Genomic DNA, 24006 nt, shown 5'->3' on the forward strand with positions numbered 1-24006 from the left:
TAAAGTTGACGGGAAGTGTGATAGCGGGACTTTGTTAACATAATTCAGTTTCAGGTTTAGTTTTAAGTTTTAGTTGGCTGCCTCAGCTGTTCTTCTGTGTTGTTCCTTGAACTCAAATGGAATAATATTTGTTGGAAAAGTACAAAACATCAAGTCAAGGGATTGGAGTTATCGCTCCATTTCAACTGTAAAGCATTGGTGAAACTTTGGATGTCATTTTTCCCTACCATTTTCTGTACGGAGAGAGGAGTGACAATAATAATAGCCACTTCATCATCCTTGTTTGAGGGTTGTTGATGGAAACAAGGTCCTTGGTGCAAAGAATATGCAGTGTAAAAAACAGTAATACATTGCCTGTTACAATAGGATCCAAGCTCTTTGAGAGAATTATGTCTCAGGAGTGGTATTTTTTATATGCTTGCATAAAATCAGGGTGAGCTCTTGCCATATATAGATCACCGGTTTTAAATTCTTTGTTTTTCAGTGAATTCATACCTAGTATCACAGACTCCAAAGCAGATAGAGGCTGAGGAAAAAAAAAACAATCAAAACAAAACCAGATTTCAAATGTTCTCTTTTCTTTTCATTACTTTTCATATAGGCATATTAGAATATGTTTTGTTAATACGTTTAGACCTAAATGATTAAATCATTGATTAATTAGTGTTAATCAGTTGTTGATTTAACCTTTAAATTAAAAATAATATTATTAATTCTTTTGAGGTAACTAGAAAGTAAGAATAATTTCAAGTTACTGTCTGGTATCCATCTAACTGCAATGATATACAGGTGAAAATTCCACCAATTACCCTGCTGATAATTAGTAACTCTTCTAATAGAAGAAAATTCATATGCATTTTTCTGCACTTTTCCACAGGCATAAGTATGGAAAGAAAGAAGGAAAGAAAGAAGTTCGTAAGAACCCAAGTATCACCTCCAGCCAGTGTCACTTTTTTTCCCCCAACAGAGCAGTAATCTGAGGGACTTCAGATCTCCAGGGTACAGCAATTAGGTAAAACTTAATGATTTTCATGAGTCCAGACTGATGAAAAGGTGTGTCTCTCGTTTTGTCTCTCTGTTTTCAGAGGCCACTGTTCAGGCCTCAGCAGATGGACAAATCCTCAACTTAGGTCATTTGAGTGAGGCAGCTGGACAGGTAATTTAACACTGATCAAAGCTAATTTGAGGGGTGGGAGGTGTATGCTAGATGGGCTGTAGCTCAGTGTGTTACAAAGTATTGCTGTAAAGGCATCCATGAAGGATTTCCTGTGGAGGAAATAGCAGTAATGTAAGTTCTGTGATTTGTCAGACAAACCACATTCTTCTGTGCCTGTGCCATGTACTAAACTGCTGTTTGCTTTTGTGGCTTGCTTTGTGTGTAATAGCTTTTTGACATACAGGTTTTTAAGACGCTGAAGTGTTGCTTAACATGTATGGTTCACCACCTGTATGGTCCACCACCACGAGGCCCTGGCATTAGCTAACGACATTAGTTCAACTCAACACCCCTCCCCAGACTGGTCAAGGACTGAGGCATGCTGACAACTGACTTGCTACTGCTAATGAGGCTTGAGATGAAGCTGTACATGACAGATCAGTGCTGTGGACCTCCACCTGCATAAATGAATTGTGGATAATGTTCACCAACAGCTGTTATTGTTTGATCACTTACAAACACAGGACACTATATGGGAACCAGATAGCCCTCACGTACATAGTCAGCAGGGAGAATATTAGCTCCTCAATTAGGTGTTCTCAATTGCCTGGGGGAGGGGGAGTTTGCTGATTAGGAGTGTGCCACATGGGTACCAAGATAGATCCCTAAGGTGAGACAACATGCCTTAGAGCAAGTCCAAGATACATACTCTTTTAAAAAAAATTTCAAACTGAAAAATAGGTCTACTGCATGTCTCATAATTCTCCAAATGTCATCTGCTCTGCGTTGCTTAGATACCTCCTTTAAAAACACAAGAAGAGCAAAGTTTTGATAAAATATTTAAAGAACTAGATCCTTGTCCAAAGTTTATTGGTAAAGAGGCTGCACTTGATTTTCAGAATCTGAGATCCTGATTTCAGCTTTCCATTTCTATTGATACAGCTCTGTTGCTTCAATGGAGCCTGTCTGGCTTTCCAATAAGAGCAATTATGGTCTGCAATCATAAGGGAAACCTATTCGCTCTCATTTTTCAGTCACAGTAGGCTATATCCAGAAGTCTATGAATATACTGATTTAGAGTCTTTCTGAAAGTAGATTCTAATGATGTTAGCAATTGAAATCAACCCCTGTGGACATTTGGTAGTAAAGAAATGTTTTATTTAATTCAAGCACGGAATTAATGTTGATATGAAAGCTATACCAAGCAATTCTTACTATGCAGCAGTAAGAAGTGCCTTGTGGACATTTCTTTCTTTACTTTCTCTCTTTTTTTTTTTCTTTTTTCTTTTTTCGATATTTTGTTTGGGGCAAGTGTTTTTGTAGCAGCACAGTTAAAAACTTGCAAGGAAGTGCACAGTAGAGTGAAATATTTTAGCAGAGGGTACAGTACAAAACTTGAGCCTTCTGTTGTTTTTTTTTTACATTAGGAATAACTATTGCAGCTTGATATGTTGCTTGGCTTATGTGTGATGTATTTTCCATACGTGTATGTGGTAAGAAGGGAAGAAATTTTTTTCTCATAGTGGGTATGTCAGTTTTTTCATAAGTAGCATATCCTGCTAACTTGGGGTTGCCAACTTGCCAACAAGGGTCATCACATCTTGCTATCTGTTTTTACCCCGTTGGCTGCATACAGTTTTCTCTTTAGAAGCTGGGAAAGTTGCTCGTAGCCCTTAACTGTATCCCTAACACTTCATCCTACATTGTTGTAAGTGAAGTCAGTAATTGCCTGCCTTCAATTCTTCACCAAATATGGAAGAATTAACCCATTCCTTATTCTCTTACCAGAACTTTTCATACAAATCTTTCAAGTTTGTAAGGGTCAAGCCCTTTAAAAAATGAATTATTTAACATGTAGCAGTGACAAAGTTGATTTTTGCAAATAAATTACTTCTAAATTAATATTGCTAATACTTTGTCAAAAAGTTTATCCCTATGTTTCCCTTATATTTATTCATCCTGTCTTCAGATTTTTGAATTTATAAGCCCTGTTGTGCTGATTTATGTTTCCAAATAAGCTGTCTTCTTATATACAAGTAATAGTTTAGATGTGACAGTGAAGATACAGAATTTTTTTAACAAATACTGTAGATACTACTAATTTATATTAGTAAATTTAATAATCTTTTTCTCCCTGCTCTTACATGAAGATCAAACCACTTAATACCAGGATTTAGCACCAATTCTCTGGCATTTTATATCACTAATGACTGGAAAGTCTATTTACTATGCAGATAAAAATAAGTAGTACAAATAGAGTTAAGGTTAGATAAAATATTTGAATAGAAGATAGTAGATGTGAAAAGTACATGTCTGAATGGCAAACAATTAGAATGAGATTCTGGGTTGACGCAAACCATTATAGCTCCATGGAAGTTAATAGACCTATACCAATTCACGTGAGTTGAGAATCAAAATAATGAAGTTAAGCTTAAGAGAAAAAGGGAGAACTACGGATGGGACTTGGAGTATGCAGCGAGGAAGTCTGTAGGTTGCAGGAAAAATACACAGCAGAGATGACAGTAGTGCTTCAGCCACTGGAATAATTTTTTCTCTGGTTCTGTATGTCTGGTAGTTGGCTCATAAATGGTTTCTTATACATGCAAGAACATGGACTAGGTAAGGACATAGTTGAGTTTGTCTCTAGTTAGGTTAAAAAAATACACTTAAATGGTCCAGCCGCTGGATGTCTCTCTTGTTCTCCTTACATGTATGAGGAGTGGCCTTTCAGAGTTAAAACCTACTTCTCAGAAACACAAATGGGTCTGTATGGAAAGCCAGCTATCCAGTGCTGCCCAGCTGACTGAAATGGTATGACACCAGCCCAACTCTCAATGTGACAGACCATAAGTACAAGACACAAGCAAGATTAACAGTTGAGAAATGCATTTTTCCTCCTTTAGAAGAGCACTTCTTAACAGCCCCATTCTTCTCAGTTGTGCTCTACACAACTGTATTAAATAACCTGATGCCAATAACTGAATATTATTTGAGACAATAAGTTAAAATCAGTAGTGCTTTTCTCGATAGTTACAGTATGTAAGGAAATATTACGTTAGACTGGATAGTGGAAATGCACCAGGTAAATTTTCTTTTTTCCTGCCAGGGGTTTCTGGCTCAGGCCAGTTGAAGTTGGTAGTAACTTCAGCCTGACAAGAACTAGATTTCCCTTTTCTGGAAGAGTCTGCACCTTCTATTTATTTCTCTGTCCTGAAATAGAATTGAGAGACACACACATTCGAACTTCCCATGAAATCCTGTTCTGGAAAAGTAAACATTAGGAGAGATTATTTTAGTTACCTGTGTGAGTTGAGGGTACAGGACCAGGTCTTTGTTTTGCTCAGCTGTATTGCTTAATCAATGGAAATCTTTCTGCATGTGGATTATTGGCTCTTGTTTGCTTGAGGCGTCAAAAATAAATGAATGCAGGAAGATGCTTAAGAAATCCTTTTGAGGTTAAGAACTTCAAGGTCTCTCCCTTGTGTAGAATCAAAGTTTCGTACTGCTTCGTAGCACATAGCTTTCAGCAATGTGAAATACAGGGAAGAACAGAGTGAAACCTCAGGCAGTGATTTCAGAAGGACCTATGAAGGTGAATGCTGAGAATTTAGGGTTTCAGTGATTTAGCTAGGATAATACAGGAATTTGGGGTAGGGAGGAATGTAATAGAGATCTTTAAGTTTCAAGGTAATGTGATGACTAGATGATTTTTTCCATTCTTCAATTCTCCACACTATTTTCAGAAAGAGTTTCATCTGTATATTGTGAGATAGTGTGTTTCCTTATATTCATAAAATTTGTTTAATTCTTTAAGTTAAACACCAGCTTAGATTACAAATTCTGAATGCTAAAAGTCTGGTATCTTTCAGAACTTTGCTAGATTTTTTTTTCTGTATCTCTCAGTATACATGGAAGAAGTTACTTTTTACTTTAATGGTTGGCCAATATTTGAGCTCCTCTAGTTTATATCTGTCGAAAATGTTGAGATGAAGTGATATATCTTTGTGTACATTCTTTGTAATCAAAGTGGGATTAAACTGTTTCCCTGAATGCAGCAAGAAAAAAGACAATAGGAAACAGCTCCTTTGGCAGTAACCCAAGCCTCTCTTCAATCAGTGCTGCACTCGGAACTCTTGCTCCTTTTTCTCTCTTTGTGGGAATTCAGGATCATTCTACAAAGTGTTTCACTATTTGGGCAGGGCGGGGGGATGTTGCCTGCATATGTAACATTTCTGGCTGGGTCACACCATTTTGCTAAAATTATATACGCACCTTTGTGTTCGCATCCATGTGGCTCAGATTTTTTTAATTTGCCTGTCTTGGGGCTGGGCTTGGGAGGTGATACGTATTTGTCTGGATCTTCTGTTTGCCCACAGTTACATTTCAAAATCATTTTCCTCTCTAGGACTACAAACCAGTGTCGTTCCACTGTTTCCTGTCTGTTTTCTCTGTAGCCATTAAGGAAAACAGGCAGGGAAAGTGTGCCTCCCACTTCTTTGTAAAAGGTGGGTTTTGTTACTGTATTTCGAAATGTGCTGTTATCAGTTCTTTTGAGCTTCACTTCTTTTTAAAGGACCTAAACAGCATTTGGTCATCCAAGAAGTTTTGCTCTCTTATCTGGGATGGTGAAATTTTAAGAATATCAGAAGTGGTGTTTAACAGTCTAAACGAAACCTTAAACAGGGGATATGCTCATTGCCGTATTCTTAAAGTCTAGGGCAGACAAACCTGCATTTTGCTATACTGAATATTTTAAGGCCTCTACTCTTTCTGGAATTTAGCTTGTCCAGGTTAGTGTTGGGAAAGATCTTTGCCTAATCCTGATTATGTATAAAAACAGTAATCCGAAGTGGTTATTTAGTGCAAGAGCCAGATTGTATGGTTGTTATCTTAGACTGGCAGTGAAACCCCTGGAGAGTTATTTAATTTTGTAAATTAGCATGCAATTAGAAAAGGAGTTTTGCTTTGAGTTTTGGGGGGATGTTTAGGGATTTTTCCCCAGCAAAATCAAGAATAATCATCACCATAATGTATGGTTTCTTTCTGTAGCTTTCAGCTAGATTTAGCGATTGCTTCAGAGTTCATCATTAATTATCCTATACTGTATCTTGCAACAATATTTGTCCTAGTGTTGTCAGAACTCCCTGTACTGTGGATCTATTAAAACTCTGCAAAAGGAGACATGAAGGGAAAGGGATAGAAATGTACACAGATGAGTGCAGTACAGAGCTCTGAAGTTCCAGTGTATTTTTAGTCAAAAGTAAATGTCTGTCTAATTCAAGAATTATGGAAGAAAAGTGGATCTGTAATTATGTTCATAATTAGAGGGGTCTTTTTTTGGTGCTTAATCTAAATAGTGTAAAATACGTAGGTTTCTGAGCATCATAGAAAACATCAAAGCTGATAATGTAGGAGGTTATTGCAGTCCAGGGAAAGGAAGGGGGACTGGATTCTAAAATAGTACAAATCAGCATAGCTCAGTTGTAGCCCTTTATTTCTATTGATGTACACTAGTTGAAAATTGGTTTATGACTTCAAGTTGCATAGAAACAAAGCAAACCAAAGAAACTGTTACAAAAGCATCCATCTAGGAAAACATTGGGGGAAGAAAAATACAGTGAAAACAGAACTCTTTCTAAATTAAATTTACTATTAAATTTAATAAAGTTTCCTAGTGGGGAGTTCCTGGAAAATGTGGACTGAAATATGAAGCAAACCTTGATTGCTCTTTTAGCTGCCTTGATGGTATATTTACAAGAACTAAATTTCTTTCTTTTTTTTTTTTTTTTTTTTTTAATTACTTCTAAAGAAGGTTTCTAGAGAAAAATACCCATGCTTCATAACCACCTTAAGAAGCATTTGCTAGGGTTGTTTCCAAAGGAACAGCTTAATAGTTTCATAAATATCTAAGTTAACAGGCTCCTAAAAACAAGGAAAATTGCCTGTAGGTGATTTCTGCTTATACAGAAATAGCTACTCTCTGAACTGAAACTTTCTCTAAACTTTCTCTCTAGGCCTGTTACCTATTACTGCATACTTTGCTGTCCTGTTCCTACTTCCTTTGGCTGCTTTGAATCAGCTGTGGGTAGAGTAATACTTAAATGTACTTGAGGGTAAAACATGATCTAACAAATTATAGAAAATAAACAATATTGAGCATAGCTTGTGACTATAAGGAGATCAGAAACAGTCTAATGGGCACATACTTTTTTTTGAAAATGCAACAGCTATGCCACATCGTCATAAAGCTATGCTTATGGCTGGCTTTGAAGATAATATAGAATCTTTCAAAAGATGGCTTCCAGAAAGGAGTCTGAGAATACTTTTTTCTTTTATTGAATTGCTATTTGGTATGCAGTAGGAGCTGCTTCTCCTTTATTTTTGCTGCCTTTTTTTCCTTTATTTTAATTTTAATGTTGTTAAGGCACTTAACAGTCTTGATAGCCAGCTTTTACTAAAGATATAAAATAATTATTTTCTGCATAGACGTGGTAATGTGTATAAGCCTCGTAACAGTCATACTTGGAGAAAACAAGTGCTCTTTCCTCCCCTTTGAGGTACAGGAAAACCCAGCCGCTGGCAAATTAACTTACATTATGCTTTACTCTTCTTCCATTTAATATTTGTGTCGTACTTGGGGGGCTTATCATTATTAAACAGCTCATAGTATCAGGCTTACGAAAGGACATGCGAAGTATGAAAAGAGATGCTAGAAAATTTGGTCTTCCTGTTAGGATTTCATAACAGGCTTTGAGTCCTGGTGGACTTTCTGTTGCTAGAGTCTTAAACCAGTCTAAGTGCAGTAGAGTTGATTTTACAGAAGGCAGCAGGAGGCTAAAACCAGACTGAGCAGTGCTGGTTTATGGCATAGGAACAGTCTGGTGAAAGCTGCTGCTATTTTCCCCATCACAACTGAGCTGGTTCCACCCAGAAAGTGCAGGTGAACTGTGATTTAGTTCAGGATATCAGCATCCCCATTTGGGGTGCCCATTAGGTAGAAACTAAGAAGCCCTTGTCCTACTCTTCTTTACTGTTCCTGTTTTTGTAATTTCATTTTATTTATAGACAGCTGTTTGTCATGTTAGATATTTGTATTTCACATTCCTCAAGTCTCCTAAATCTTTTGTTCAGTGGGGAAGAAACATTCGTAAAGTTGTTTATCCACTGGCAAGTTTTAGAAATCTGTTATCTAAAGTTTTACATAGGAGCTTTTATCAAACTCTCTATTTTTGAAAGGTAATTCTAGAAGTACATTGTTACTAGTATCACCCCTGGGAGACTGGTTCCCTCTGGAAAATATATCCCTCCTTAGAAAAGATGATGAGATGTCATGTCTTGACTTAAGAGTGAGCTCTTAATTCCCTCAACTGCTGTTTTTTGACAAATCCATCCCTGATGCTCCATTGCAGGGTGTAGTATACAGTAAAGAAAAACATTTTTTCTCCTTCACGCAACAAGTAAGCCTCTCCCCTTTTCCCTCTGTTCAACTGCAGTTGAACAAAAACCATCACAGAAACTTAGAGGGAGAAATAGAATTCACCATATATTTCTTCTAATCACTAGGTTCGATATAAAATAAAACTTAATCCTCAAGAGTTCTCTCTTTAAAATGTGTGTATCTTCTTTCCCCACTACACTAGTCTGAAATAATGGCAGGAACCAACCATGCAGTTAGGCAGACTCTGGTCTTCTCTTACTCTGCTGTAGCTGTCAGCATCAAAATCTCTATTACCTCATTCTTGATTAATTATAGGGGTCCTTCTCTACTCTTACTCTCCTTCTTCCACTGATCACTCCATCCTTCTCATGTCACTCTGTCCTTTTCTTGATTCTCTGACAGCTTTTCAGTTTGCTCCACATTGGCAGGACTGGACCTACTGTATATTTTGTTCTGTTTGATAGGGGAGGCTGAAACTCATGGATTTCTCTGGGTAAATGTTGTGTAATTGAATTGTCTAGAGTGTTAATCATCATTTGATTATTCTGACATTCTTGATGAAAAAATATGTACATTAAAATCATAATGTAATTACAGAATTTGCTTTTAGCATGAATATATTTCTTCTCAGTGACACTGAAATTATTTAGTACTCCTAATATTTATATATTATTTTGACAGATATGCAGTGGGCTATGAGTAATTCTAAGGTGGCACAGTTTACTCCATGCAGCTTAAAAGCAAGGATTTTCCCCCTCCCCTTTTGCCCCATCACATTTTATTATTAATGGCCACATTTGAATTGTCAGCTTTCCCAAAGCCTTGGTGTATGGGCTGGAATGATCAGATTAATTTAGTTGCTTAACCATGTCATTGCTAACTAGAAGTACTGAACATCCTCTTGTTCTTGCTTTATCCTTTCCTTAGCAGTTCTTCTGGATTTTTTTTGTTTCATCCTGTTAGTTTAAACATAAGATTTCCAAGCCAAAATAGCCTGTAATGTGGAGATGTAGGCTTCCAGGAGCTGTGTGGGCTAGGAATAAACTTTTGACTTTGTCTGGAGGCAGGATGCTAAGATGGCTCAGTTGGCAGGTTAATAAAGATTGTCATGAATATTAAATGATAGAACCAAAACAAAACTCCCAGAGAGACACTTATGCACAAATCTTACATGACCAGCTCAGACAGCTGGCTCTCTGTAGACTTTTCTTGAAAGAAAGCAGTGCTGAGACATATTAGGATGATTTTTATAAACCGGAAGGCAAATTTGTGATGCACTGTTTGAAAGTTAGAGGTCTTAAAGATTTATAGCTTGAAGCAGAAGTCTGTTTTCTGAAATAGATAAATAACAGCTAAATTATATCTGTGCTGTTCTCACTTGTATTAAGCGTTTCAGAATATTTTTGAACTTTGTGCTCACAAAAATGTGTACAAGGGGTAAGCATTACTGTTAAAGTTCATACCAGCTCTCTGGTGTGCAGCTATAGTCCCACTTTTTTCCCTGAAGTTCCTCTATCCCTTCTTTGCTTTTTTTTCCTCTCTAAAAAGACCACATTGCAGGGCACAGAATAATAAACTACAGTTGGTTTTGTTTCTTTCTTCTGATTTGTCCCAGACAGGGTAAGAGCTTGCTATTCATGGAGTTCCTCCTTCAGCTCTAGTGGTGTAAAGCTAGCTCCTGCTACATGGAAAAATTGCTCCAGCACATGCAAAAAAAAAAAAATTCAAGAAGCTTGGATTTATTTGAAGTAACACCAACATAGATCTGGGATGATGCCATTAACAGCACTGCAGTCAAGCTGTCTAAAAGGCTATCTAAAGGTGAGACATTCTCTATGGCCTAGAGAGTAATCTTTGTTACACTTTATAAGTTGGGGTCAGATTCTTGCACGTAACTTCCTTGACTTTTATGGTTTTTCTAAATTTATACCAACTTAATATGTGGTTCAGTGATTTTCAGACACCAAAAGGAATGAACTGAAATAACAGAGTAGGTTTTCTCAGATAACTGCATGTAGGCACGATCCATTTTGTGGTGTTATTCTGAGTATAAAAAGATAAAGTAAATCTAAACTATTTTTAGGTGTAATGAGTCATTCTAAATGAGTTGATGGAAAAAGATATAAATGAAAGGACAGTCCAGTTAGAGGAAGTTATGGGGAGTAATGCTTTTATATAAACATTCTGCAGAATTCATTTGGCTTTCCAAACCCTGTCTGTAAATCAAGTGCTTTCCAGTGGCTCATGGAGACCTCTCTAGTCATACGGTGCTAGCTGTCTTTGTTTTCAGTTCAATTGCATTAAAAACAGAATATATTTTTTAAAGTAGAATTTTTAAACTATTTATGTAAATAATTGATGCAGTTATTCCAGTGGTATTACATGACTATGAACAGTGTGTGCAATCAGAAATAAAAGTGGCCAGCAGGTTCCCAGCTGTGAAGAAAACACATTCAGTGAGGTAATTCGTCAGCTAGTATCAGGACAACCCCTGATTTATTTATGTTGTTGTTAAATCAAACAGCCTAGTGGAATGGGAGTGATTTTTTTAAGGGTAACATAAACCAGATACATTTAAAAGACTAAGTTAGACTAGCATGTATTTGCGTTTTCACAGTACCATGAGGAATTTACATGCATACTCTCTGATAGGGCTTGCAGTAAGGTGAGCTGCAGTATTGTGGAATAATAGTTTGTAACTATTTCCCTGTGTATTAAAGTTTTCCATAAATATATATTACTTTGTGAAACAGATACAGCTAACAATTATTCAGATAAAATCTTGCTTAAGATTTTATTTTTTTTCAAGCTGAAAAGCTCCTTTAGGTACTTAGGGAAGTACAGGTTAATGTATCTTAGTCTGCAAAGGCTACAAACAGTTGTTTTGGGATTAGAGGCTCATTTCTTTCTTACTTATTTGAAATATCTGGTCTAGTTTATCATAAACTAGCTAAGCTTAGTGGATGAAAAGTTTACCTTTAGCTTCCAGCTGCACCTTCATTTTGCACATTTTGAATGTATCATTAAAACTCTTGACAATGTTGTGAAACACCTTTTATACAGTGTCTTTAAGTGGCTGAGCCAGAAATACTGTTGGGGTCATCGTGGTTTCTACCAGTATTTCAACAAGCAAATGACCAATGAACATACAGGCAAATTCCAAGTGATGACAGACACGGATGAACGTGAGTAAAATACACTCACTTCAGCTGAAAGATGAAGCACCACAAAGTGATACCTCTTTGGAGTGAGGAAATTAAAGCTAGAGCGTCAGAAAGTAGCATTCTTGATATTATAGCCATCTTAGGTTCCTACCAGCCCAAGTGTCCAACCAACACTACCTTCTTCAAATGGCTTAAAGTCCCAATAGGGATGAAAGACAAAGGGAATTCAAGGGAAGCATCAGCTCTTTTAACAGCCAGGAAAGCTAGCATTAAGGATTGCTAAGTTGTAGTGAAGATGAGAATTGCACCTTCATCTCTGTGTCCCTGGTCACCTCTTCAGCAGCAAAACTCCAGCCTTTTTTCTTAAACTAGAATGGGCATCGTTTAAAGACAAAATGAGAAAAATTGCTAAGTTATGGACTGAATAGCAGCAGTGTGATTTTTCTATGAATCCAGGCACCTGCAAGGTATCAAAGCCAAAGGCATTAGTATTTTTGGAAAATGGGACCAAGGATGTCAAGCAAGGAGCCAGCAGTCACAAACTGTTTAATTCATGCTGATTTTCCCAGAACTGTATCCAAGGAGAATGTCACACTTTTCCGTTCTCAAGTTCAACCTTATCTCTGAGTGCATCAGCAAGTTTCACCTCTTCTCCTGTGAGTTATTTATAATCTCCTGCTGCTTCTCCTAAGTAGAATTTCACTTGCCTTCCTTCTCCCTGCCTCGGATTGTTGTGTTCCACTGATATGCTGCTGCTTCACGTATAAACCTTTCAGCAGCCTGTTTTCTTCTAGATCCAAGACATGTTAGATTCACAGGAGACCATTCAGAGAAATGGGAAGGAACTACTTACCCTTGGCAGCAGCAATATGTAGTATTTAATGTGTAGAATCATAGAGGCTCAGCACATACTCAAACATCCCTACTAAGTATGTGTTCTTAAAATCCTTTCAAGTTCACTAGAATTGATAGGTTGGTCTTCTGCATGCTAATATTGAGAGCTTTTCAGAAATCCCTACAAGCTGCCATCATAATTTCATTTCTGTCTACCATTTTTTATTGTGTCAGAGATCAAAACTGCAGGGCATTATTTCTGACCTGTTCAGTTTAAGAAATACATGGACTAGAACATGTTTTAGAAAGACTGTAAGAATGCTGCCTTTGTCTAAATTGCTAGATCTCTGTTGTGTATCATCTCAGACATACATGTATGTTTGTCTTTCTGTAACATGAAAATACATCACAAATACCTTGAAAGTCCTACTGTCCTATTCTTTAAAAGTATTGCATAACTATTTTAAAGTACAGAGCATGGTTAAATAATAAATAAGGAAAAATCAGTGATATTCTTGAGACACTTCCAAGCATAATGTAGGACACAGACATGTTACCTAAGAAAATAATCTCAATTTAAACATGTAATCCCTTCAATTAACACTCTGCTGTAAGTATACTTAGGTCTGATGCATGGCTGCACAGTTCTGCAGTTCAGAATGAACACTTTGCTTTTTGTGGAGCAATATTTATTCTTTTTTAACGAGACTATGTTTTTAAGAGCTTTGCTCAAACATAAAATTTAATAAAGGGTTAAATGTAATGAGTAACTTTGAGTTACTTGGACTTTATCTGTGATCATTACCAAAAGAGCACTGCAATGTAAAATAAACGGTATGTAGCCACAGCCTCCAATGAGAAGAGTAGCCTCCCAGGATACTCTTGATCTGCAACAGCTATTTCGAACCAGTTATCAATTTAATCTATAAAATTATGCTCCAGGCAGTTAATTGCTTGGTAAATACGCTCCGCATATCCAACACAACTGATTTTACTATCCCTGCAAAGGAGCACAGAACAAGGCACTGGGAATTTTTCACTTCAATCGTCATCTAATTCTATCTGTCCAAACTGGCTGAAACAAATGCTACCCATAAGGGTTTTTTTCATTCAAAGATTCTGTTGTCTACAAAAGAAGGGTGCAAGGCTCTAAGTTCAGCTCTACATTAAAACATTCCTTCAAGTTTAGGCCTGTTTGGATTCAGTTCATGTGTTTGACTCGACTCTTTGTAATCAGTCTACTATCTATGTTGTCATAATCTCTAAAGCCCCAGTAGATATGCCGAGAAGTGGACTCAGATTTTCACAATGCAAGCGTTAGATCCAAGTCTCTGCTTTAACTGCTGCCTTTGCACAATATCAGAAAAATTTCAGCAAAATCTGGAAGGTAAAAATGGACATTGGGACATTGATTTCTTTTCCTTTTTCAAAGAGGTTTCTTTAAGTTGAGGGAAAATTATGTCATTTTTTGATTTTTCTTGGGTGGCTTATCTCCAAGACAGCTTGCACCCAGATTCTTCTAAACTTTTCACTTCTCAGAAGGATAACATCTCATGTCATAAGGATAAAGGCTTATGTCAAGAAGTACTGCAGAACACAATAATCTGAACATTCATTAACAGTGCAAAATTTCTGATGGCAACACCTACAAATAACCTGTGGGAAACAAGAATAGGAATTGTTTATTCAAGAATACTTCCTGTGGCTCTGCAGTTTATCCAGGTGCACAAGCTCTATTTTTCACAGAAAGTTAATCTCTGTTATTTTGGATTTCTTGTCAACAGATAACCCAAGCCAAGAAGATCTAAGCATAGGTTTTGTAAACAAGTAAATTAGGACTCACACCTTCTACTGAACAGGAGGAAAAAAGCCAAAACAGAAGCCATTATGTAAAGACCAACAGATGGGTAAGGGTACAAGTTTACATTGTTATCATTGACCATATTTGACAGAAGGAAAAATAGGAAGCACTGTCTGTTATCAGTCCTGCATGTACTGCTCTGCCATATCTACCTTACCACTATAAATTGCCCCAATAATGCACTAAGATACATTCTCATTTCCCACCTACTCTGTTTTCTGGGTTAGGTGTTTTTTTGGTCATGCCGAGATCAAAATCATGCCTATGCTATTGGAGTACTTCTAGCAGTGATGCCCACCTATCATACACTTAGTTCTTTGAGAGTCTGATTGAATAGTGGAAAAAAAATATCACCTTTTGATATAGCACTGATTTTTCTGTCAAAGCAGTCAGATACATTCTACAACTATCTGAATCAACATTTGCACATAGGGCTCTGAGTGAAGTTATTACAAATCTAAGTTAAGGGGGTTTTTTGGTTTGTTTTAATCAAAGCATTCACAGACAAGGACTGGATTTCTTTAAAAACAGCCATTCTGTATACCACATAAATAGCTTTCAGGTTATAGGTTCATGCACGTTTTACTTTATCTGAATATTATTACTCATGGTGCATGCATTTGTCACAGAAGTTGCGTGGCTTGTATATTGTTTCCTGTATGGACAGAAAAACATTAAGCAAAAGCATAAATGGATGATGGATAACAAAGTATTTGATTGTCATCACTGACGTCAGTTCTGGGACCTCAAGATATCCCTGAGAATATCCAGTGTTCATCTGAAAATATGCAAATATTAGTCAGAGCTACTTAGCACATCTTACTGATGTGCAGCTGAATCCTACTGAACGGCAGCCTTTCACTCACAGAAGTAGTCAGAAGTTTTTTTGATTTTTTTTTTTTTTTTTTTTCCTTCTCAGTTTAACCAGATCAGCTGAAAAATTAGCATTGGACTTCCAATATGAAATTTTTCACATCTCTTCCTTTTTCTCTTGAGCAGATGCAAATTACATTGAGCACGTTTCAGATAAATATATTTATCTATAAAAGAGACAGTTAGGAAAGAAATAACTTTGTTTTATGTCTAATCCCAAATTGTTGGAAAAATCTCAGCCACTCAGTCTGCAAGATTCAGAGTCCCTGCATTCTGGCAGGTGCTCTTGTTTGGATTAGGATGCAATAACTAATAACTGTGACTAACAGCTGCTAACACACCTTACACGTTCTTAGTAGGATTTCACTTAACTGCAGACTCTACAACTGCAAAAATAAAGATAATACTTTGATTTGCATTTCATTGCATGCCCTTTATTGAATTTTTGTTGCTTATATTATTAGTCCTGTTGCTCCCGTTGTTAATCAGAGAAGTCATTCTTAAAGTACAGATGATAGAATCTATCCTGTCACAGCAGTTAGTCAAATGTATTAGGATCAAAGTGAGGGACTATTGAAAACAGTGCCAGGTGGGAAACAGCAACTCAGGTTATGCATCCTGTAAGTGATGAACCCATCTGATAATTCTTAACATTCTGAAGAGTAAATTCTTGGTGCAGCAATTCATTAAAACCTCAGACCATTCAAACACCCAAGCTAAGTTAGCAAGATGCAGATTTACAAACAGCAGAGCAAAAATAATGACATTTGCAATGTTATCTGGAAGCAGCAAGTAAATTGAAAAGAAATTCTTCACTCTCCAAAGGAGGTGTGGAGTAGTAGGAGGATACAACAGGGCTTTACGCAACTTGCTTGTTTTGAGTGCCATTTACAGATAGTGAGGGTACCTGTTTTACTGCAATAATACAGAGGTCAGGGAAATGCAGCTGACTGAAAAAACAAGGATAGCATACAATTTGCTTGTTTTAAGTACAATGTATAGCTGGTGAGGACACCTGTCATCCTGGAGTAACACAGAGGTCTGGGAAATGCAACTTACTGAACAAAACCACCATAGCAGACGGTTTGCTTTTAAGCACAGTAAGTTTCAGGCTGTTGGCAAGTAACAACCTTAGACATAAAATAGTGTCATTAAATTAACACCAAAAGAAATACTGTGTTACTCTGAATTAATTTTTGAAAAGTAGTCAGTGAAAACATGTTAAGGATATATGCCCACTTAAAGCCTTATTATCATAACACTGTTCTGTTGAGTGGGAACCTCAAGTGAAATAGCCTAGGAAGGCTATCACATGATTACCTGTGAGTCCTTCAGTTCGCAAACTGAAATAAAAAGGAAATGTTCTGCATTCTAAAATGCCCTCAGTTGTGATAATCCTGTCTTTAATAACAGAAAGGAAGGACTAGAGCATCTCCCTCCGTTCACAGATATATGAGTGAGGGCGAGTTGGATTTGCAAGGATCTCACAGTACAAGAGTGGGGTTTATATCACCCCTGTTTCCTGTTGCAGCAGGAGGGTTTCTTCACTGAAATGAACCTGAAACAAATAGAAGCTGAGTTACCCACTTCAAGATCAGCAAAGGTGACCTTCATAGCATGAACAGGAAAAGCAGGGAGAGAATAGTAACACTAAGCCACTCAGTGGTGATGAGTTTACCACCTAGCTACAACATTTTTGACACGCAGCTGGATATGCTGATCGCAGATGAAGCCAAGATTGTTACAGTAATCACCGTAGCACAGCTACTGAAGCTGCCCCATAAGGAAGCGTGCAACAAAGGTAAGAGAAGGGGAGAAAACAGTAGACACTGGAAAACTATTTGTGAAATGCTGGCAAAAGAACAACCACCATTACCACTAAACCCACATGCGTTCCTATAAAGATGGCAGGTATACACCCATACCTGTAGGCAGGCATTATCAAGGGGCCAACTCCTAGCTGGTGTTGGTATCTAATCAAAAGGTCAGCAGTAATAATAATAATAAAACAGAAATAGTTCTCTGAAGCAATAGTATATTCTTAGATGCTAAATTATTTATTACACCACAGAGCACCATCCAACAGCAGGGGCGGGGGAGCGCCATGGAGTCCCTCCTGCAAATTAAGTGGTCTAATAGTAAGACACAAAACAAGCTTAGAGTAAAATCTGTAACATTGGAAAAGAAATGAGAAATAAATAGAAACAGCTTTTCTAGTTATTCAACTGACAGGCAGCTGTCTCCTGCACACCATAAAGTGGAGAGTCATCTAAAAAAATCTTTCGTTCAAAGAAAATGGCCAAAATGCTAAAGAAAGAGAACGAAATATAGAATTGTATTTTTATTACATCTATATTATTAATATAGAATTGGGAGGAGCTGCTCAGTTTTTCCATGTCAGTTCAACCTGTCACACTGGCAGATAAATTCACATACATGACAACTTACATTCTACTCAAGTTAGTGAAAGTCAGTGGTTAGCAGCAATTTATATAGCATATGCTTTTACAGTCCTCTTGTTGCTGAAAGACTGCCAGAGAAACCTGATAAAGGGGGTCTGCTTTCACCGTACAGGATCTGCAGTTTTGTATTAGGTTAAAAGGAAGAGGAACGTGTGAATGCACACTTCATTGCAGCAGCAATGATGAAGCCAGAGTAAGAACAAAGAAAAACTAAGAGAAATTAAAAATGAGAGCTGAAATTGTCAATATAAAGATGCTAACAATATCCACAGGATACTAAACTACTATAATAAACTTGTGCTGTAAGAGTTTGTGGTAAACAGTGGGCTATCATTTCCTTTTTTTATCAGAGAAGGAGTGGAGGAAGCTAGAAGGAAATTATCATAATCTAATATAGATGAAATCTTTGATAATTATTTAAAAAAAATTAAAGTGTCATTTATTCAAAACTAACATAATAATAGTCTTACTTAAAATGCCACAGTAGTTCTCATGGGGGAAAAAATAATTCTTTTTCTTGGTTTACAGCTGTAGGCTTTGCATAAATATTCCACAGTAACTGCATTTGAAGAGATTGAGTGGTTTTATATCCAGTATTCTCAAACCTATCAAATATTAAATCCTATAATGCTTTTTAAAATGTAAGCCTCTATTACACCTGTTTGTACATGTGATACCAACACTCATGTGAAGCACAGAGAACTGATGTTAGCTCGTCCAGATAATGCATTCACACTTTTCCAAGGAGTAGGAAACAACTTGGGATTTACAAAAAGACCAGTCATGTTTCAACTATTAAAAACTGCCTTATCTTTTCTAAGGAATGTAATTTTACATTACACACTTGTACACAGAGAAATCCAGGCAGAAAGAACTTTCATGTGAAATAATTCCCATAGTTCAGAACAAACAGCCCAAGTGTATGACACTAATATAGATCCATTTGTTTCCTCTAAACTGTATGTGTACAGACATATATATTTTCTAAACAGAAAACTGACTCATGATAGCTAATTGTTGTAATGAACTCCAGAAAACAGGGAATCAATATGATATTCTATTATGCCTCTCCCCAGGCATTCTCTAGGTACAAAAATATTCCTCAAAACTCATCTTTAATGTTGAAATGTGGCTGATCTTCAGGTTTAAAGTCTAGATTGGGGCTGCCATCCTCATTCAGAATTCGGCGAGAAGTATAGCCAACAATTGGATATTTGGCCTTATAAACATTATTGAAGATATCATCCAGAGACTTCAGTTCCTCTTCTGTGAGTCCTGTCTAAATGAAATATGGAAATGAAAGTCCTGTCTCAAAGAAATAAAAATACAGGTATTTATATGCATTTTTCTTTTTTATTGATTACTATAAACCTTAGGGTCAGCTTTTGGGTATACTTTGCAGAGGACAATTAACAAAATTCATAGTATAACCTGTAATTTTATTCTTCTCATTCAAGTTCAGCCTTGACAAAACTTTAATATATTCAGGTCAAACAAACCATTAATCTCCCTTCATTTTCCCTTTGTAAGTAAATCACACCTCACACAAGCAACAACCCACTGCCAGAGTTAGCATCCACCGCCATGTCAGTGACACAGGATACGCCAAATCAATTGACAAAGAAAGTGATTTATTCTCTTTGGAAGCATCTTTTTAAACAGCAGGTAATTTCCCCTTTACGTGCTTACATAAATTGTACTGATTCCACAGATTAAAAACCTTCCTCTTTAAGGCTGTTAGCACTGCACCTTCCATGAGCAGTAAACACATACCCATTTAATGTATTTCAAGAATATTAATGCAGTTTTAAAAGATGTGAATCAACTTAAATAAATTAATACCAATAATTTAATATTATCATTCATCATCATGCAAAAAAATAAAACTTTGCAAAACAGAATTAAACTAATAGTCCATTTTCTTACTATGTCATGTGTAAGATCTGCTGGATCCAGAGACATCTTTGCAACTCCTCTTGTTGAGTCTTTTCCAACCAAAGCATTGTATGGGGCTCCTTTTCCATAAAATTCTGTCAGATTAGAAAAAAAATAATATCCAGTGATGATCTGACAATGTACAGGGTATGTTCAGCCTCTACTTTTCACCAGCCTGTTACACTTGTCAGTGAACTGAAAGCAGCAACTCAAGTCTCAGACCCTTTTCTCCAAAACTGACTTTTGATTTGCTATTTTTTGATAATATGTCCCAGTCCTTAAAAAAAACACAGAACAGAGCGTGGGGTTATACAATACAACTGTTGAACTCCTATGCTGCAGTCTTAAAATTTACCTATTATTTAGGGAGCTGTGCTTTACATACTCATGAGAAGTTTGTAGACTCCAGAATTTGCAGGGGCAAGCCTTGTCTAACTTAGGATTTGAAGATCAGCCAACGTGGATGTCCAGACAAGCTGCACTAACAAGCTTAGTACAAAGAAAGCAACAAGCCATTAGTTTGCTTATGATGACATTAAGGCAAGCGTCCAGGACCCCCATGGTCCCTTCAAACATTTTACAGCAAATCTGGATTAAGTAACAGGAGTTCAAATTAAAACATCTGTAGTTCCTAGGGAAGGCACAAACAGCAAATACAGCAATAAATGGTTTAGGTGTAAATGATGAGACAAGAAGCCTCATGAAATACGAAAATTTTAAAGGAGAAAAAAAATTACTTAGCCCTCCGCTCTCCTTTCAAAATCACAGTCAACTCTTCCAAGAGTTTTGACCAGATCACTGGACAGCACAGGTAAGCAAACACCAGCACAAAAGGAAAAGATGAAGCTGCAGCAATGCTGATATTGTGTAGTGCAGTATGGGTACATCCCAGTTAGCTTTGATCTCGTCAGTTCATGTACCCAGTGCAATAAAACACTGTAGCACCAGCTTCTGTGTGGCATGACCCCAGGCCTAGTGAGTATTCAGGGGGTCTGCCCATTCAGGGGTCTGGGCAGGTGTCTTCAGCATTTCTGTCGTCAGCACCCAAGCTAACTGGACTATGCTGGCTTGGCTGTCTATGTGTACTGTAACCTGAAACCACTGTAAATTCTAGACAAAACCTTAGTGGGGGAGGTGTCAGAAGAGGAAAACTGAGTTTTTCAAAAAAGGAAAAAGTACATTCTTTTTGTTGCAATTGAACTGCAGGCTTCTAATACATTGAGAATATTTAAAAATTAATGACTGAATAATAGCATGAAAACAAAGGAGACAGCAGAGGAGAAGCAAACTCACCTTTTCCAGAAGTGACATCAAATACTACTCCCTTCACCGCCAGGTAAATGGGCTGTCCTTCCTGGAAAGAAAGCCATCAGTAGATCCTCAACACTTAAGTGTAGGCAAAAGGCAATTAGTTTTAGCTATGAAATCCATAAGCACTCAGGACACAAAGAAGAGAATTAAATTCTCTTTTGTATGTTTTCTCTCGTTTGTGTGTGTATACAAGCATACACGTTATCTCTCTTGAAATTTCTTGCTTGTGCTTTAAACTGTTCGCAAGATTTTTTTCTTTTTTGAGGATATAAGCATATGGAATGAGAGAATCTTTTTAATCTAAACATCACAATCATAAAAGACATCCCTCTTGCAGGTCACCTCTTGTCTTGCACACTTGTCTGCTCGAAGATGATCAACTGCATCTTTGTCTTCCTAATGCAGATGGGTATTGCCCAAGATAAAAGGGTGTATGGCCAACAGCATTCTTTATTTGATTAAGAGAACAACAGATAAATACATAAACACACACAAATCTCATCTGCTGACATCTGGTTTACTTAATAAGCCAGTGCTTCTGCTTTGTCTTTTATGCATAAGATGTATTTTAAGTCAGATGCTGGTTAGCTTCTTGAAAGTATCTAGAGAAGACCGTGAGAAGGTCAGCCAGCAAGTTTTTTGAACGAGAAAACAGATGTGTATCAATATAGGACTTTATTATTTTGAATGTGAAGATCTGCTGAGATTTCTGCGTCACAGAAAGCTAAACTCTTAAGATGAAATTGCTTTCTTATTTCTATAATCTCGTAGGGAAAAAAAGGGTCTAAATATATGGTTTAATGAGTTATTGAGAGAAAATTACTTTGGCTCTAACTTGTGGTAATATGAAATTCACTGGCATGAGTACATCGTCAAGCAGGCAATGAGTAAAAGAGGATCGTGCCATCTAATTGTCTGTACCCAACTTCAACGGACCAAACTCCGCAGCTGCCAGGAGGACAAATGAATAGCAGGTCAGCAACGCACGAATGCCAACAAACTTCTCACGAACGCCTAAAAAAGCAAGTTATCCCATAATTACTGGGAGGGAGGGAGGGAATAGCACAGCAGCAGAGCACGAGAAAACCGAGTTTTAAGGTGGTTTCAGGGCACCGAGCCGCAGGGACGGAGGCGACGCCAGGACGCCCCACCGGCCCCGGCCCAGCGGCTTCAAAGAACCGGCCGGGGAGGCCCCGCCGCGGCTCTGCCTCCCTCCCGCCCGCCCCTACCTGCTGCCCGTCGTATCTGGCCAGCTCGGGCTCGGTGAAGAGCCGCACCGGGGCCTCGGCCGGCGGCCTGAAGCGCAGCTCCCGCTCGGCCGCGGCCGGCAGGACGCCGAGCAGGGCGGCCAGCAGCACCCGCGCCGCGCCGCCCGCCATACCGCCAACGGCGGGCGGCGGCCCCGGCCCGGCCCCGCCTCCAGCCCCAGCCGGAGGCAGCCCCGGGCCCCGCTCGTCCTCCCGACCGTCAGAGGTCTGCTGATGAGTCCTCAATTTCCATCCTTTTTTCCCTCTGAAGTTTCTCTGCTTGCTGCTTTAGATGTTTAGCCACTAAATCGGCACACGCAGGGCAGGCTTCGTCTTTGTGACTTAAAAAAGATAATAAACTGGCATTTTTAGCCTAAGGAAGGGGAGAATAAATAGGAAATTTTCGAATGACGTGATTTCGCCACGCCGTAAGTATAGCACAGGGAAACATTCTGGGCTGGCAGAAGAATAAGCAGATTGCTGTGTGTAATTCTATAGAGAATTAAGAAAATCAGAAACTTTTTACAATTTAGATATATATATCACATCCCTCACTGTAGTGCTGGCAGGTGAGGACTTGAAGGATTTAAAGCCTGGATGTTCGATGCTGCAGCACCCCTGCAGTCTTCCTGACTGCCGTGCCATAATTCAAATGCCTGTTTGGTATCTCTGCTCCTTGTACAGTGTTCTGCAAAAGCTGAACAGTTCAAAGAAGGATCTGGACGGTAAATAGGAGGTAGCAATGGGTTTGATCTTTGTTTTAAGGACTGTTTATAAACCCTTCTTGTATAAAATCCCTACATCCACTTTGGAGGACACTTGTTCCGTGTTGCCTGAGGTAACACCCTTTTCCGCAGGCTGTCCAGAGGCAATTCTGTGCATTGGTGTAAGCAGAGCTGAAGTAGCTAATGCAAAGCAACATCGCCATAGTTCTCTTCTGGATGACAAAAGCAGCGCAAGATGAGAAGCACAGGGGAGTGAGGGCACGTCACCACAGTATGGGGGTGATGACCAGTGGGCCACGTCCCTGTGTGAGGAGCCGGGCAAAGCCTGCAGAGCCAGGGCATGGGGAAGGTGAGTTGCTGTGGCCATCTGGGAGCTGACTGCCGCAAGCTGCTACCTGGTGTGGCAAGCTGAGTGTTGGTCCTGTTAGGGTGAAGGTTTACAAGGTTGTTACTGTGATTGTCCTTAAGCTGTGAAGTTTGCCTACACTGCCTAAACAATAGCTGAGCTTCAGAGAAGGCTTCCCATCCCGGCTGTCTGTCACGTCCATTTGCTGACTCCACACGCCACAAGACAGATATGAAATGTCAAGCAGAAAAGAGACCTTTAGTAAGGCTTTGGACAAAACAGCTCTGGAATGCTCCCGTTACGTGCGAGAAAGAGCTCTGGCATTTGCCTGGTTGCTCTGCCTGCAAATACCCGGCATGGCTTGCCACAGAGACCCATGCTGCTGGGAAATATGCAAAAGTCCAATTTGTCAGTTTAGTTCAATCACATTATAGATTTACCTTTTATTCTGAAATAATTATTTATTAGTGTCTCCCCAGAGGAGGGCTGCAAGTGCTGAATGCTAGCCAACATCTGTCTGAAGTGTTATTGATTTGGAGGTGAGTTAGAGCTTGCCTTTGAACCACAAACATCTGAAAAATGAGTAACAAGAACTGAAATATTTTCTTTCTGAAAGGAGAAGCTGTATATTAGGACTGTTGTTGTCACAGGACT

General features: G+C 38.3%; 1 protein-coding gene and 1 long non-coding RNA gene across 3 annotated transcripts in view; one reads left to right on the forward strand and one right to left on the reverse strand.

Moving 5' to 3' along the window:
* Positions 1–17514, forward strand: part of LOC115350012 — a 63806-nt gene extending 46292 nt beyond the window's left edge. Inside the window, exons 3-6 of the long non-coding RNA XR_005933823.1 lie at positions 10210–10415; positions 11658–12414; positions 14377–14499; positions 16775–17514. This is a non-coding gene — a long non-coding RNA (uncharacterized LOC115350012). The remainder of the gene's footprint in view (positions 1–10209; positions 10416–11657; positions 12415–14376; positions 14500–16774) is intronic.
* NENF (neudesin neurotrophic factor) lies at positions 15739–22459 on the reverse strand. 2 transcript variants are annotated; one of them, XM_030035025.1, is made up of 5 exons: positions 22264–22380; positions 21858–22048; positions 21017–21077; positions 19715–19818; positions 15739–19067 (listed from the first exon to the last, which is right to left on the reverse strand). In XM_030035025.1, exons 2-5 carry the CDS (start codon positions 21939–21941, stop codon positions 18891–18893), a joined length of 426 nt encoding a protein of 141 aa, XP_029890885.1. In that variant the 5' UTR covers positions 21942–22048; positions 22264–22380; the 3' UTR covers positions 15739–18890. The 2 variants fall into 2 exon arrangements, with proteins under 2 accessions (XP_029890885.1, XP_029890884.1); XM_030035024.2 differs by lacking the exon at positions 21858–22048 and having other exon boundaries at positions 22264–22459.
* Positions 22460–24006: the final 1547 nt, after the last annotated feature.

This window comes from Aquila chrysaetos, chromosome 13 (assembly GCF_900496995.4).
Source record: "Aquila chrysaetos chrysaetos chromosome 13, bAquChr1.4, whole genome shotgun sequence".
NCBI classification, from domain to species: domain Eukaryota; kingdom Metazoa; phylum Chordata; class Aves; order Accipitriformes; family Accipitridae; genus Aquila; species Aquila chrysaetos.

Bases quoted from the DNA above. Each gene is read 5' to 3' on its own strand.
- NENF (XM_030035024.2), bottom strand. From the start codon at position 22,413: ATGGCGGGCGGCGCGGCGCGGGTGCTGCTGGCCGCCCTGCTCGGCGTC. The intron at 21,078-22,263 runs GTAGGGGCGGGC...CTTTCTTTCCAG, and splicing joins CCAGATACGACGGGCAGCAG to GAAGGACAGCCCATTTACCT. The intron at 19,068-19,714 runs GTAAGAAAATGG...TATTTCATTTAG, and splicing joins CAGATCTTACACATGACATA to ACAGGACTCACAGAAGAGGA.